The sequence below is a fragment of the Suncus etruscus genome, chromosome 6 (assembly GCF_024139225.1).
Source record: "Suncus etruscus isolate mSunEtr1 chromosome 6, mSunEtr1.pri.cur, whole genome shotgun sequence".
Taxonomy (NCBI): domain Eukaryota; kingdom Metazoa; phylum Chordata; class Mammalia; order Eulipotyphla; family Soricidae; genus Suncus; species Suncus etruscus.
The window spans coordinates 65,135,307-65,152,528 of NC_064853.1; the positions used below are offsets into that span (position 1 = coordinate 65,135,307).

At 46.7% G+C, this 17,222-nt stretch overlaps 1 protein-coding gene across 1 annotated transcript; it reads right to left on the reverse strand.

The window, feature by feature from the left end:
- Positions 1 to 774: 774 nt before the first annotated feature.
- On the reverse strand, positions 775 to 15,801 carry ZDHHC19 (zinc finger DHHC-type palmitoyltransferase 19). The gene is made up of 9 exons (XM_049775580.1): positions 15,700 to 15,801; positions 11,437 to 11,465; positions 9,640 to 9,761; positions 9,078 to 9,217; positions 7,917 to 8,089; positions 7,496 to 7,601; positions 2,107 to 2,192; positions 1,555 to 1,753; positions 775 to 958 (listed from the first exon to the last, which is right to left on the reverse strand). The coding sequence occupies exons 1-9, from the start codon at positions 15,799 to 15,801 to the stop codon at positions 914 to 916; spliced, it is 1,002 nt and encodes a 333-aa protein (XP_049631537.1). The 3' UTR covers positions 775 to 913.
- Positions 15,802 to 17,222: the final 1,421 nt, after the last annotated feature.

The window sequence follows — 17,222 nt, forward strand, 5'->3', positions numbered from 1 at the left end:
GCCTGGGCTCTAGATTAAAATCCCTTGGGAAAAGGGATACACTGGGTGATCAGGGAGCCCAGCAAACTCCTAATCCCCAAATCTCATACTGCCCCCTGGAGGTACAGCTGGGTGTGTGTGCCTCCCCCATTCATCCGGCATGTCCACGCCCAGGACTTATAGAATCAATCCCTGACTCCCCAGCGAGGATGTGGGAGCCGGCAGAAGCACATAATCGGGTTAGCCCGTGACGAGATAATGTCGTCCCCAAAATGTGGTCGCAGAACACACTCACAGGCTGAGGGTCAGGAGCCCCAAAAGCACCTCGATGGGTGGGGTTCTCGGTTCTCGGGCGGCAGCGGCCCCTGCCGGCAGGTAGGGGAACTGCTGGAAGAGGCTTTTGTCCTTGCCATTTGCACAGCCAGCTGCAGGCGGCTCCTGCTGTCTTCTTCCTCCCCGCACCCCACCCCAACCCCCAGCTTCTAGCTTTGCTCCTCATCGTGGTGGTACTTGCACACCTGATTTCGGTGCTCAACAGAGTTTGAACGCACAGGTGCTGCCGGGCTCCCAAGATCAGACACACTTACTTATGGCAGCATTGGGTTCGAGACAGCTAAGCTAGCAGGGGTGAGTCCAGGCCCCAGAGCCCAGAATCTGCACAAAGTGCAGGTAGGCAGGCGGTGAAAGCTGCATGTGACCAGGTCAAAGCAGACCAGTTCTGAGCCTGCTCGACACCCCACTCCATCCCACCCCACCCCACCCCACTCCACCCTCTTCCCATCAGGACCGACAAGAGGCAGTAAAGGCATTTATTTAATGGGCTAAGATGCAGGTGCTCTTGGAAGCCTCCACACCAGACCTTCGGAAGCTCAGTTTGGGGCCGGGGGTTCCTAGGCTTGCCTGTTGGAAGGTGCAAAAAGCTGACCGGGACTCATCAGGGGTCCTCTCTAAGCAAAGGGAGGGCCAGGCTGGCAGGAAGCTAAACAGAACAGAAAGGTTAGAGACTGTCCCACACAGCCTTCCCTAGCAGTTGCCACCCTCTGCTCCACAGAAAAGAGAGTTGGTGAGTGCCAGGCCCCTCTTCATTCCTGAAGCTCCAGTTACTTCCTAGATTGGCCTCAGAGTGGAAAAGGGTTTTTAACTAAGAACCACCTTAATAAGTAGACGGGGGAATGGTCTTCAGTCTCACATCTGAAGAGACTGGGGCAGGGAAAGGCAAGTAACTGACCCAAGACCAATAGACAAGAGGTCTTCCTTCGGCTTCAGGGTCCCTAGTGCACTTGGGAAGCCTTTAACTCCCCTTCCAACTCCCCCAGGGACCGAAGGGACCCTCCCTGAAGCTCTAAGAGCTCCAGCTGGCCAAACATGATGGGCGTTTTCCCCCAATCCCCCACATTTGTGGATGTGCATACACACATCACACATCCAAGACAATGACACACGTAGATACACACATTCACACACTCCATACATTCAAATATATATATATATATATCTACATATTCACACAAAACCCATACACACATTTACACACACACACAATTTACACACAAATACACACCCAGCATTTCTTACCTCTGGGAGGACAGAAGCCTCACCACTCCCTGGGGGCCCTTTTCTTGGTTTGTGGAGACCCAAAGACTGAGGCTGGGGGTCTGTTCCAGGTGATGCAAGGGGACTGCGTGCTAAGGGGCATGAAGGGAAGTGTGGGTGCTGCCTGGGCACCCAGGTGGGTCCCACAACTCTCTGCAGCCAGACAGCCTCAGCCATGTACCTAGAAAAGCAGTAAGCCAGACATAGGGGTCAGATCTGGCCCTTTTCCCAGTCTAGATTCCCCTGTGTCATGGCTTGGGGAGCATCCAGCCCAGGTCCAACCCTATAGAAAATGGGTTCCAGGCTCCTCCAGGTTGCAGTGCCTCTTGACTCATTTCTTAAGGCAAAAACCAAAAGGCCAAAGGTCAAGGTGCTCTAAAGGTTCTCGCCTACCCTAGAGAAAATCCCAGAGCAACAGAAGTGGGGAATGGGAGAGCTAAGGTAGATATAAGGAATCAGAGGAGAAGACAGTGTGCCCCGACTCCACCAGTTCCCCAGGGCATCAGTGCTTGGGCCTTGGGGTTGCCAACTCACTTGGTTCCTAGTGGTGCACAAATGACCAAATACCAGTTTTTGACACAGCCATGGTCGAAGGGGTTGTATCCTTGAATATACCTGCACTGGGTGGGGTTGAAGGGGATTCAGCGTCAAAGGTGAAGGATGGCCAGTTCCACCCAGTCCAGTGCCACAGCAAGTCCAAGGGCAGAGAAACAGGTGAGGCCAGTCGTTCCCCAGATGCCCCCCACATGAGACACTAGCCTGCTCAGAGAGCCTCCCTCAAACATTTGTATCTCCCTGGGCACTTAGCTCCCATTCTCTCTGTCTCTGTCTCTGTCTCTGTCTCTGTCTCTCTGTCTCTCTCTCTCTCTCTCTACACACACACACACACACACACACACACACACACACACACAAATTCCTCTCCGAAAATCCCATGGCTCTAAGATCTCTAGTTCTTCCTGGACTCTCAACACCATGTAACTTCAGTGGGCTCCCCCTTTCTTGAGCAACATCCATAGGATGTCAAAAGCTAGAAGACATATGTCATGACTCAAAATGACCCAATAGTGCCTCAGTCCCATTCAGAAGTCTGAGTCCCTCATGCAAGGACCAGAACATCAATACTGAGGGACAGGTGCCTTAGGGGAAAGGCCAAGCTCAAGGATGCCCCATTGCTGCCCCAAAGCAGCCCTGTTCCCTGAACTGAAATAGTGAAGGAAGATTGGCCTACCACAATCAGAATATGGTGGCTAAGAATTTGCTCAGTTTGGTAATCATCATGTTCAGTGACACACAATTGAACTTATAGTTGTCCAGGATGCAGAGGGAAATGTTGGTTACCCCAGGGTTAAAGGAATAATCCTGGATGGGTAGAATCATAGGAAGAGATAGAACACACAGCACCCTGTTTTCTTTTTTGTTTTGTTTTGTTTTTGGGTCACACCGGAGGCGCTCAGGAGTTACTCCTGGCTCTGTGCTCAGAAATCGCTCCTGGCAGGCTCGGGGGACCATATGGGATGCTGGGATTCGAATCACCATCAGTATGCATGCAAGGCAAATGCCCTACTGCTGTGCTATCTCTCCGGCCCCCAGCACCTTGTTTTCTTTCCTTTTTTTTTTTTTTTTTTGGTTTTTGGGCCACACCCGGTAACGCTCAGGGGTTACTCCTGGCTATGTGCTCAGAAGTTGCTCCTGGCTTGGGGGACCATATGGGACACCGGGGGATCGAACCGCGGTCCATCCAAGGCTAGCGCAGGCAAGGCAGGCACCTTACCTTTAGCGCCACCACCCGGCCCCAGCACCTTGTTTTCTTTTGCACACTCCTGAGACCTGAGCAGAAGCCTCAGTTCCCAGAGTACCCACTTCATCACAGTTCCTCCTGCTCCCATCTGGCCTCAAACCTCCCCTGTCTGTAAGACCCAAAAATTCTTCTCACCCCAGCAGCCTGCTCCCTCAGCTGTCTCCTTGATCATGCCATGCCCCAACCCACAAATCAAGGCAGTCTATTCCTCTCTTTCCCAAAGCATGACCCATTCTTAGAGGTTTTTAGTTCATCCTGCTTTTAATTAGCTATTAGGGGTCTTTACAATATTTCAGGGATTGCCCTGGAAATAAAGGCTGGAGCATCTCAAATAAGACTGGTTTTTGTTTGTTTGTTTGTTTTGTTGGGGGAGGGTTGTTGTTGGATTACACCCAGTGGTGCTCAGGATTTACTCCTGACTCTGCACTTAGAAATCACTTCTGGCAAGCTCTGGGAATCATATGAAATGATGGAGATTGAGTGCTCGCTTCGGCAGCACATATACTAAAATTGGAAATGATGGAGATTGAACCCCATCGGCAGCATGCAAGGAAAACACCCTATCCACTGTGCTATCGCTCCAGCCCAGGCTGTTCTTAACATTCTTCTGGGAGGGTTGCTGGTCTGGTCCAAATATTAAAAACTAATTAAAAATAAACAAAAACATAAGTACAGCAATTAGGGCACATGCCAAACAGATTTCCAGTACTACCAGATCTCCCAGGCTTGCAGCCACGCCAAGTATCCCTGGCATTGAATGATCAGAACAGCATCATATAAGGCAAGCCTTATACTGAACTGATGGTCCAGTTTTCCTGGAGTTTCTGGAAGGGTTCCCATATCTCCTATGTACTTCTTGAGACTCACCCAGAAAAAAAAATCTAAAAACATAAGGTGAAAGTATTAAAGGGTTTAATCTTAGAACAAAACAAAACAAATTAGGTGACAGGCCTATAAAAGGTTATTTTTGCTAATAAACTTACACTCATTAACAATTAGCACCAGTTTTAAATAGAAGACCAGAACAAATTATTTCATTAATGATGGCAAATGACAATTAAAAATGATGCTCAATATTTCCTAGCCACTAGGAAAATGCAAATTAAAATCACAAAGAATATCAGTACACATCTGTTATGTAGTCTAAAAGAGAGAAAACAAAATAGGACCTGAAAGGAAGTAGAAGAAGTTAAGGCACTTGCCCTGCATACAAACTGACCCTGGCTTGATCTCTGGCACCATCTATAGTCCCAGAACAAGGAGTAAGCCCTGAGCACTGCAGTGTGTTGCCCAAAAACAAAACAAAAGAATGATACATATTCCTGGCTTCTGCCAGGTCCTGAGTTCTATACCCAGCACTGCATGGTCCCCTGAGCATCTCCAGGTATAAACCCGTCAGCAAAACTAAGCAAAGTACATTTGGGGGGAGGGTGGCTGTAGAAAATAAAAATGTTTTTAAATACTAAATAAAAAAACCTAACAAAACCAACTTTGGTAAGAACAGAGAGAGTTAGAATTTTTTGTTTGTTTATGGGTCACACCCAACAGCGCTCAGGGGTTACTCCTGGATCTACACTAAGAAACCACTCCTGGCAGACTCGGGGGAAAATATGGGATGCTGAATTTGAACCTTCTGCATAAAAGGCAAACGCCTTATCTCCATGCTATCTCTCTGGCCCCAGAAGTTGGAATTCTGATACATTGCTTGTGAGAATGCAAAATGGACAAATATTTAAAAAAGACAATTTAGGGGGCTGGAGAGATAGCATGGAGGTAAGGTGTTTGCCTTGCATGCAGAAGGACAGTGGTTCGAATCCCGGCATCCCATATGGCCCCGAGCTTGCCAGGAGCGATTTCTGAGTATAGAGCCAGGAGTAACCCCTGACCCCTACTGGGTGTGACCCAAAATCCAAAAAAAAAAAAAAAAAAAGACAATTTTGGGGGCTGGAGTGGTAGCGCAGGCTGTAGGACATTTGCCTTGCACGCATTAACCTAAGACAGACCGCAGTATGGTCCCCCAGCATACCATATGGTCCCCCAAGCCAGGGGAAATTTCTAGGCATATAGCCAGGAGTAACCCCTGAGTGTCACCGGGTGTGGCCCCCTCAAAAAAGACAATTTAGCAGTTTTCAATTTTTTTTTGTGCCAGAGATCAGTTCAGGCTTCACACACATAATGCAAGTGTTCTTAATTCATGGCCCTTGTTACTCTTTTTTTTTGTTTGTTTTTTTGTTTTTTTGGGCCACACCCGTTTGATGCTCAGGGGTTACTCCTGGCTATGCGCTCAGAAATCGCCCCTGGCTTGGGGGGACCATATGGGACGCCGGGGGATCAAACCGTGGTCCGTCCTACGCTAGCGCTTGCAAGGTAGAGACCTTACCTCTAGCGCCACCTTCCCGGCCCATCTTGTTACTCTTTTTAATAAAGTTATATGTATTCAATTACTATAAAACCCAGTATTTAACCAAAAAATAAATGGAAACATGTTCATATGCCTATACACCAATGTTTATGATAGTACCTTTATAAGTGTTCAAAATTGACAAGCCAAATATTATTTAATTTTTGACAAGTGAAAAAATGGGGTACATCCATATAGAGGAATACTAAACAGTTTTATAAAAGGCACAAACTATTGATATGAGATACATCTGGAGGCATATTGAATGTATTCTGCCAAGTGAAAGAAGCCAAATTTCAAAGGCTGGAGTTCCAATGATATGAACCTCCAAAAATGGAAAAACATAAAACATTATGGTTTTCAGGAGGCTGAAGATAGCCAAGGAAACAGACTACAAATAGTCAGAAGGGGACTTGGTGTGGGATGGAAACAGAACTGATCTAAATTTCATTATTTTCTGATTTAGAAACTCATAGTACTGACCTAAAGAGAAGCTGAATCTTCTGTTTTATTTGGGGGCCACACCCAGCAGAAACTATTCCTAGCTCTGTATCCAAGAATGAAAACTGAAAGGATTTGGGAGGAAAGATAGAGGAGAAAACCCATTAGTAGAGATGTTCTATTTCTTCAGTATGAGGTAAATTTTATTTTTATTTTTAAAAAATGGGTGGGGGGAGTCGGAGTGGTGGCGCAGTGGGAAGGCGTTTGCCTTGCACACAGTTGACTTAGGACAGACTATGGTTCGATCCTCCAGCGTCCCATATGGTCCCCCAAGCCAGGAGCGATTTTTGAGCGCATAGTCAGGAGTAACCCGAGTGTCACTGGGTGTGGCCCAAAAACAAACAAAAAAATTGGTGGGGATACGGTGAGATAGCACAGTGATAGGGCATTTGTCTAGCATAAGGCTGACCCTGGAGGGACATGGTTTGATTCCCGGCAACCCATATGGTCCCCCAGACTGCCATGGGGCAATTTCTGAGTACAGAGTCAGGAGTAACCCCTTCTCATCACTCGGTGTGGCTCCCAAACCAGAAATCAATCAATTAGTAAATTAAATAAATTAAAAAAATTAAGTCTCATTGCTTCAAGATTTCAACTACACCGAATTCTCATCTGACTTTCTCAACCTTTAAAATCTGGTCAATTCTGCTTGACCTTCCACACTATCTCCTGCTCCAAGTATACTAACCATCCCATCAACATTCCAAGAAGACTTTCAGGAATCCCTGGTCTTTTTGCACACCCAGATTGCTCTCCCTCTGTCTTCTATCTGTGTAAAAACCCTTAGAGGCACCCCCTTCTTAGTGGTCTTTACTTGACTCAGCTCTGAGTTTACTATATGATTTTAAGATTTGTTCTCATGAGACTCAAGCTACCATTATTCTATTTCAGGCTCCTGTTCTACTCAACTCGGGTTCCTTTCCAACTCACCTTTATGCTCATCGCTCAAACAACACACGCTCAAATAACATGCTTTCCTGCACACCTTAAGTCCTTGTTTGATATGCTGCACTGTGGAGAGGGTAGGAAGTGACCACTGAATTCCAGGAGGAGGCAAGATTTTGGACAGAATATAGTCTGAAAGGGCTACTGAGTCCTCCCTGAAGAGAGTGGCCAGGTCATCGGGAGCCAGGGTGGTGTAGAAAGAGAGGAAAACGCTGAAGTCCTGACAAGTGCAAGGACACTAATAGCTGGCTGGCACAGCACCTGGCCCCACTTACCTTGCCCTCATAAGAGCGCTCTCCTGCACTCACGGACTTGATCTGTAGTAGCAGCAGCAGGGACACTGGCACCAGGCAGCCAGCAGCTGGGATAGTCACGAGGATGCTGTGTTCCTGCTCAGGATGATTTGAGACAACTTTGCCCACCATAGACACGGGCCCACCCACACTGCTCCTGGATCCCTGTGGGTGCGTAAATCTCTCCCCATCCTGCAGACCAAAGCCCTGCATCGCCTGCTTTCAGGCCACTTGAATTTCTCCACTCTTGGTGGATCCTTCTGTGGACCCCAGCCACCCTCCCTTCATCCCGGATTGGTCTGCCTAAGACTTCCCTGCTAGCTCATACCCCACCCCACCCCCGTTCCTGCCTCTCTGGCTCCATTTTGGGTCCTTTCTGGCCTCTCCTGGGCCTCGAGGATACGCAATGGCTTTGTCAATGGAGAAGGGCAGGGGGGCCACACGCACGAGGAAGATCAGGCTGGCGGCCAGCACGACGCCCGAGTACAGGCACAGAGACACGAGGAGCAGCATGAAGAAGCGGAAGTTGCGATGCCCAACACAGTTATTGACCCATTTGCAGTGATGGTCAAAGTCCTACAAAGAGCGAAAGGGGGTGAGCCTCCAGGACACCATCCCTGACTCCACTGGCCCCAAATCTGAGGCAGAATCTTTGCGCCATACTAGCAGCAGCAGCAGCACACTGGGCACTACCTAGCTTTCTCCTTTCCAGCCACTGGCTACTGGCCCCAGGCACCAATCCTGGTGTCATCCGAGAAATTGAGCCCCAAAGAGATCAAGATTGGGATTACTGTGGTTAGAGCCTAGTTAGGAATTGATTCACAAGATCTTTAGAGACAAGAACTACCCTGGACAGCTGTGGCATATATTCTGGTGTCATTTTGGGAAACGCATAGAATGTCTCTGGTCCTCTATTCTCTCATCCTCTGATGAGGACAGTGATGACATCCTTGCCTATATCCAGTTGTAAGGAACAGATAGGACAGCACATTTGAGAACTTTGCAAGCAATAGATACGAAAAAGGCAGGTAAGGGGCCAGAGAGATAGCACAGCGGCCATTGCCTTAAAGCAGCCGATCCAGGACCTAAGGTGGTTGGTTCGAATCCCGGCATCCCATATGGTCCCCGTGCCTGCCAGGAGCTATTTCTGAGCAGACAGCCAGGAGTAACCCCTGATCACCGCCAGGTGTGGCCCAAAAAACAAAAAACAAAAAACAAAAAAAAAGAGAAAAGAAAAGAAAAGAAAAGAAAAAGGCAGGTAAGCAAAGCCCCCCCCCCTTTTTTTTTTTGGAAAGACCCTCTCACTGGAACCTGTAGAAAAGGGCAGGCCTATTCTCCACCTGCAACTGGCTTGTCATCCTAGTGTCAGTGAGCCCAGGGATAGGAAAGGGGTTCCTGACCTGCTACCGAAGGAACATGAGTTGTCCGTATGCCTGTACTGACCAGTGTGAGGCTGGGAGCTCCTCTCCGGGCTGTGCTTATCATTTTTGAAGTAGTTTCCCACCCAATGCTGGCTCTAGTCTCCAGTAGGGAGACAGGGGACAAGTGGGGGTGGGGCACTCACCTCCACACAGATGTTGCACCAGGGGCAATGGAAAGTCCGTGGTGGGCGGTGGAAGCAGCACTTCCGGCACCACTGCAAGCGGAAGGCCCTTTGGTTCACCCACACCACGGGCATCATCGTGGGCCCCTGTTCGTCTGAGCCTGGTGTAGGAAGGGGAGAAGGCAGCAGCAGTCAGTCTTTATATCAGTGCTGTTCCAGGAAAGGGGGCAGAGGAAGGGAGCATGAACATTTCCAAATCTCCACAAGCAGGCCCAAGGAGTTCTGGGGAAGTCAAGCCTGGGAGCTAGAGATGGAAACTTGTATCTGTGTGCTTGATGGGAAGGAGAAACAGAACAGAGTGGTTTGGAAGAGCTGAGAACCCCTAAACCCCCAGCAAATGTAAGCACCACCTCCACCCCCTCTTTGGTTTGGGAAATTACATATTAGAAGCAGGTTATGAGCCCATAGGGCCACATGATAAAGGTGTTCCAAAAAGGAAACCAGGGTGCCCTTTAGGAATCACCCCTGTAGTCAGGAAACCTGGGGGTGTCACCTCAAGCTTCTAGAAGACCCCCAACTTCACCTTGATGCAAGATGCCTGGGTCCGAGAAGTTAAGCAAAAGAAGACTGATGAAGGTGAGAAGGAACAGAATGCCTGAGGTGATGGGAAATATCCAGTAACCATTCTGCGCCAGCCACCTGCAACTGAGATCCAAACAAGACTCAACTGTGGTCTAGGCAGGACCTCAAACTATCAAACTAGTACCAGATGACCAATCCATTGAGGCACTGCCAAATGTAACCCCATATGACCAATCACCTGCTTCTCCCCACGGCCCCCTGAGCCTCATCCGTCCTGGTCCTCTGCCCTTTCTGGACCCCTCTCTTTGTCCCAGCTCTCAGGGGACACTCACGGAAATGCAAAGAAGAGGCCACTGATAATGATCAGCAGCACCACATTGAAGGCAGCAAACAGGCTCTGGAGGACCCAGGAGCACTGTATAGGAGTTGGGGGGTAGTGCTCCTTTAAAAGTGGCATGGCTGAACCTCATGGGCTCCCAGGGGTGCTCAGAACCAGCAGGCTCCCTCCCCCCCACTGCTTGTTCCAGGAATCTCATGACCACTGCAACCTCAGAAGCCCAGTTCAGAGCATATGGAAGGAGACCAGTGTGACATCATAGAGATGAAGAAGAATGGTGCTCAGGGTTCCTCAGCAGAGCTGCCTCAGCTTCCCTGGCACCTCAGAGGTGTTGTCATTCCCACCACCCAGTCCAGTGGTTGACTTGGAAAACTGATATGAAAGACGCTCGTGAGTAGATGGTGGGGGTTCCTAAATACCCTCTCAGGCTAAAGTTCATGGAAGCAAACCCACTAGAGGTCATTCCAGCTTCACAATTTTCTTTCTATTCACACAGAATGGAATTCTCTATTTCTCTTTGATAGGGTGGGAGATGGGAGGAAGAAACAGAACCAAGTTGCTGATTGGCTGAGAAAATATGGAGGTTTCTGTCCATGCTTCTGACACCCTACAGCTGGAAGGCATCATTTTTGCTTCTCATGACCATCTGAACCCCTCTTATATCAAGGAGTCCCCATATTGTAACAATCCAAAGATTCATTACCCTGAATGGGCCAAACAAAATATGTTAAAATAAAAAAATATGGGGGCCAGAGAGATAGCATGGAGGTAAGGCATTTGCCTTTCATGCAGAAGGACAGTGGTTTGAATCCCGGCATCCCATATGGTCCCTGAGCCTGCCAGGAGCATTTCTGGGCATAGAGCCAGGAGTAACCTCTGAGCACTGCCGGGTGTGACCCAAAAACCAAACAAAACCAAACAAAACAAAAAAACAAAACCAAATATGGGATCGGTGGCACAAGTGATAAGGTGTCTGCCTTGCTTGCACTATCCTAGGACAGACAGCACTTTGATTCCCCCAGCGTCCCATATGGTTCCCTCAAGTCGGGAGTAATTTCTGAGCACATAACCAGGAGAAACCTCTGAATGTCACTGGGTGTGGCTCAAAACAAAACAAAAAAACAACAAAAACGAAAACAAATATACAACCAAGTTGAAAGCTGCAGCAGAGTCTATAAGATTATGCAGAGATGATCAACAGCACTAGGGATGAGAGTTTTATTTTATTTTATTTTTTTGGGGGGGGGCCACACCCGGCGGTGCTCAGGGGTTACTCCTGGCTGTCTGCTCAGAAATAGCTTCTGGCAGGCAGGGGGGACCATATGGGACACCGGGATTCGAACCAACCACCTTTGGTCCTGGATCGGCTGCTTGCAAGGCAAACGCCGCTGTGTTATCTCTCCGGGCCCTATTTTATTTTATTTTTATTAAGGTAGGTCCAGTTACAGTTCAAGGCCTTACCTGTGACAACACCCATCCACAAAGACTTCCTGTATGTAAAGAACTCCACAAAACGCCAGTTAGGGCATGGTGCCAAGAGCTTGATTATGGAGTTTCTTTTCAGTTCCTGAAAGAAATTAAAAATAAATTTAAAGGGGCCGGAGCAGTGGCACAAGCAGTAGAGTGTTTGCCTAGCGCGTGCTAACCTAGAATGAGGTGAGGTTCGATCCCCCTGCACACCAGCTGGTCTCCCAAGCCAGGAGTGATTTCTGAGCTCATTGCCAGGAGTAACTCCTGAGTGTGCCCCCCCCAATTTTTTTTTTTTTTGGTTTTTGGGCCACACCCGCCGTTGCTCAGGGGCTACTCCTGGCTGTCTGCTCAGAAATTGCTCCTGGCAGGCACAGGGGACCATATGGGACACTGGGATTCGAACCAACCACCTTTGGTCCTGGACCGGGCTGCTTGCAAGGCAAACACCGCTGTGCTATCTCTCCGGGCCCCCAAAATTTATTTTTAATTTTATTTTTTAATATTAGAAAATGTAGCTTCCTTTTGACTCACCAACTATATTTCTAGGAACATACTCCAAGTGCCCAAAAATAAAATGGAGAAGACATTTTTCACTTATTAATTAATTAATTTATTTATTTGGTTTTTGAGTCATGCCCAGCAGTGCTCAGGGGTTACTTCTGGTTCTATGCTCATAAATCACTCATAGCAGGCTCGGGGGACCATATGGGATGCCGGGATTCGAACCAACATCCTTCTGCATGCAAGGCAAATGCCCTACCTCTATGCTATCTCTCTGGCCCCCACCCCTTTATTTTTTGTAGCATTATCTACAATGGCCAGAATCTAAAATCTACCCATGTTTCCAAGAATAGAAGACTGGATAAAGAACCTATATTACACATGATATGCTCAATGGAATATTACTCAGCCATAAGAAAAGATCAATTCATGCAATTTGCTGCTACATTCAAAAACCTGGATAGTACATGCTAAGTGAAGTTATTCAGAGGGAAAGAGAGACACAGAGAGATTGACACAGAATGATTTATTTCTATGCCCACAAATGTAGTCATCATGTTAGCATTTGGCCAGCTCCATAGACTCTATTCAACTCCATTCCAGCTCCATTCTCAGAAGAGATGTAAACCAGGGGTCAGAGTGATAGCACAGAGGTAAGGCATTTGCCTTGCATGCGGCCAATACAGGACAGACCCCATTTCGAATGCCGGCATCCCATATGGTCCCCTGAACCTGCCAAGAGTGACTTCTGAGTGCAGAGCCAGGAATAACCCCTGAGCACTGCTGGGTGTGACCCAAAAAATAAGGAAAAAAAAAAAGAAGCACAGAAGAGATGTAAACTAAGCCATGAAAAATCATACAAACATGGGTCACAGTGCTGAAAACAGCAATGTTGGGAGGAGAGAGCAGGTCAGGTTCCCACCCTGCCAAAATCATGGCAGCTGCACCCACCACCCACAGCCACCATTTTGCCAATAGCCCTGCTTTACCACTTCACCATTAAGCTATGCAGAGACATCAAACCAACCAAATTTCCAGGTATTCTGGTATTTGGGCTGACATCATCAGGATGTTTTTGAAGTGGTGCGGGCAACTTCCTTTCATCCCACCCTTCTTGTATTTCCAGAAGCCCTGGCAGTCGCACTTGTCACCACAGAACTTGGAATTCCTGGATCAATAATTTTTTAGTCTGGGAATAAGTCCAAATTTTTTCAGTACTGTGATCCCAATAGAACACACCAATTTAGATGTCAACATGGACTTAAAATCACCTAATGTTCAGAAATAAAAATAACAGAAAACCAACTGGCAACAAATCACTTAGCAAACATTCTGACAATGATTTAATGACATCAGTGTGAGATACATTGATTTTCACACATTTTCTTATTGCAGTTCTTTTTTTTAATTTTTATTTTATTTTAATTTTTTTTTTGGTTTTGGGCCACACCCAGTGACGCTCAGGGGTTACTCCTGGCTATACGCTCAGAAGTCACTCCTGGCTTGGGGGACTATATGGGATGCCAGGGGATCGAACCTCGGTCCATCCTAGGCTAGCGCTGGCAAGGCAGACACCTTATCTCTAGCACCACCGTGCCGGCCCCTTTTTTGGTTTTTTATTTTATTTAATTAATTAATTTATTTATTTTTGGTTTTTGTTCAGAGGTTACTCCTGGCTATGTGCTCAGAAATCGCTCCTGGGCTTGGGGACCATATTGGACACTGAGGGATCAAACAGCGGTCTGTTTGCTTACAAGGCAAACGCCCTATAGCTGCACCATCACTCTGGCCCCATTATTGCACTTTTTTTAAAATAACATCCTTACCACTTACTAATAAACAAGCAATATAAAATATATTATTTCCGTGCCAGCCAAAGAGGTAGGCTTGGAAATGGGTGGGAATCTAGGAACAATGGTGGAGGGAATTTTACAATAGTGGTGGGATTGGCCTTGTAACCAATTATTATGAGCAACTATATCATACATGGTCTTTAAATAAAGTAATTAACACACAGTCTTTTTTTTTTTTTTTTTTTTTTTTGGTTTTTCGGACCACACCGGTTTGATGCTCAGGGGTTACTCCTAGCTAAGCGCTCAGAAATTGCCCCTGGCTTGGGGGGACCATATGGGATGCCAGGGGATCGAACTGCGGGTCCTTCCTTACCTCTAACGCCACCTAACCAGCCCCAACACACAGTCTTTAAGTAAAATAATTAATTTTAAAAAAGAATAGTTTCTCTCATAAGTGGGATAGGAAGAAATGTAATTATGGAATAACAAATACCCAAAGACATGAAACAAAGAACCTGAGTTCTTTGTTCTCTATTCATGGGGGAAAAAATGCCCCCCTGAGGGAGCTGGGGAAAAGGAAAGGAAAGAAAGAATGACTGTGGTGAAGGAAGAGCTCTCTCAGGAGGAGGAGATGCTGAAAGGTGGAAAGTGTATGCATTGAAACCTTCTCAGCAACAATACTATACACTACAGTGTAAAAACTAAAAAATGGGGGGTGGGGGGAATCTCTTTATAGAAGCAGACTAGGTTGGGATGCAAATGGGAATGTAGGGCATTGTTGGAGATAAGTGACAAAATTTGGTGTTGAAATATTGTGTGTCTGAACTTTAATTATAAATAACTTTTAAGGTTAATAGTGACTAAAATAAAATAAACACTCACAAATGAGGGACTGGAATGATAATACAGTGGGTAAGGCGTTTGCTTAGCATGCAGCAACCAGATTTAATCCCCAGCACCTCATATAGTTCCCTGAGCACCACCAGGAGTAACCCCTGAGCGCTACCAGGTATGACCCAAAATCCAAACCAAACAAACAAAAAATTCAAAATACAACCAAAGCCATTTTAAAGACCTAATTAACTTTACTAAAAGATGTATTCATAGGACAGCTTCCCATTTGATAAGTAGAAAGGTATAAATTATCAAGTGTTATTTACAATGGAAGGGCTTGGTAATGGAGATAAGAATTCAGCAATAGAGTACTTGTCTTGCACATGTGAGGTCCTGTATTCAAATTCTAGCACTACAGAAAAATAACACAACTAGGAAGGTTTTTAGTCTGAAAGTGGGTGGGACAAAATCATAGCAAATAAGGATTACGTCAGACAAAATGACCTCCCCTTAGTGGGAGCCAGAGGGCGCTATCATCTCCTAAATGCAGACTAAGGTAGGGGAGGCTTATTTTAAAAATTAAGAAAACAAAAAAAATTTTTTTTTTAGCCAAACTCGGTGATTCTCAGGAATTTCTCCTGGCAATGCTGTGGGGACAGTGATTACAGACCTGGGCTGACCTAGGAATCTAGAACTAGGAAACAGCTATTTAGGCACTCTGTGTATATAAAAATCACTCCTCCTGGCTTCCCTCTCACTAGCCACTGACTCAGCCTCTCTTCATCCTCAGCACCCAGGAATCATCTCATCTTTTACTTCCACTCTGGCTTCTTCCCACCAGGACTCTGACCATCAACCTAGTCACCTCCTGCTCCCTGCCCACTCCTATTGCTCAGTCCTCTTTTGGGGCCTCCTCACCCCCAATTCTGTCCTGAAAAATCTTCAGAGAAATTCCTAGGTTTCCTGTTATCTGCCCAAGAAAAGTCTAAAGTTCAAGGTACTGAGTAATTTGACTCTCAGCCTCTCCTTCAGTATGAGAGGAATGACCCCGGGAGCATCCCTGTGGCTCTGTTTAGAGGAAGTTGAGTCAGCCTGGGTCTGCCAGGGCTGGGCTGAGGCCATTAACCTCACTGGGGTCAGTGACCAGACTGATGCCTTTGGATGTCACTAGAGACCAGAACTCTTGTATTCTTACAGGGCCCGTACTGAAAACTGTACGTACACCCATCCCCTTGCTTTCCCTTTTGCTGGGGGTAATGACCAGAGACCTTAATCTAGGTCACCAGAACCAAACACACTTGTGCTCACTGGGGATCCCCTGCTAATACACATTTGGCTCTTGGGATTCCTGCAGTGTGGATGGCAACTTTGGTGGTGCTGCTTAGCTTGCACTGCATGCCTGTTAGGGAGAGTCAAACCCATAGCTGCCTCTCGCATGCAAGGCAGGTATCTTCAGTCATGGAGTCATTCCCAGGCTTCCCCAACCTGTGATTGAAGAGGAAAGTGAAAGAGTAAAATGGCTCTGCTGGGCCCCTGGTCAGGAGTGGGAGCTCTCTTGGTCCCACATAGATGACTTCTTTGGTTACAGTCCCTCACCAACCAGTTTATGGAACCTCCTCTGACTCCTCAGGTATTTTGCTTGCTATCAAAAATCATCACCCAAAAAAAATACAAAAAAATAGCACAGTGGTAGAGCATTTGCCTTGCGTGCTGCCGACTCAGGATGGACCCGTTTAGATCCCATATGGTCCCCTTAGCTTCCAGGAGCGATTTCTGAGCACAGACCCAGGAGTAACCCCTGAGTGCCCTCAAGTGTGGCACAAAACAAAACAAAACAAAAAAAAAAATCATCACCTTCTTCAGACTCCAGGAGGAATAAAAAGATAATTGGTTTCTCTAAAAAAAATAATAATAAAAAAGGAAGAAGAAGGAGGAGGAGGAGAAAAGAAGGAGAAGAAAAAGGAGAAGGAGGAGAAGAAAAGAAGAAGAAGAAGAAGAAGAAGAAGAAGAAGAAGAAGAAGAAGAAGAAGAAGAAGAAGAAGAAGAAGAAGAAGAAGAAGAAGAAGAAGAAGAAGAAGAAGAAGAAGAAGAAGAAGCAGCCTAACCTTAACCTTAATTATTTTCCTAACCTAACTTTCTTCTGCCTCTCTTTACAACCCCATGGGTTTATCCAATATGGGGTGTGGCTTTTCCATGTCTCAGCTTCCTTATCTGTGAACAGAGGAAGGACAGCTTTCAACAGGGGCCAGGTAGGTGGTCCAGTGGGTAAGCACAGACCTAACCTGTGGAAAACTCTGGCTTCTGAATCCCTGCAACCGCAAAACCTCAAATACACAAACTGTCCACAATCACCAGCCTGCTTCTCCCTCCTACCCCAGCCTCTGGAGTAAAAAAAAAAAATCTCACTTCCAAGAGCAGCTGTCTTATGAGAAGAGATAAAAAATCACAGGCTTTTTCTAGTGCCCTGCATGCGTCGTAACTGTTCAAGGCACACTCACTGTGGCTGTGATTTGATTTTTTCCCCCCTCATCACACACTTTATTCTCAGCAGCAGACACACAGGCTCTGCGTAGGATCCTGGGGTCCTCGGCTGACCCTCAAAGAGACCTGAATCCTCACCCATGAATGAAATAAGTCTGTGTCTCAGCA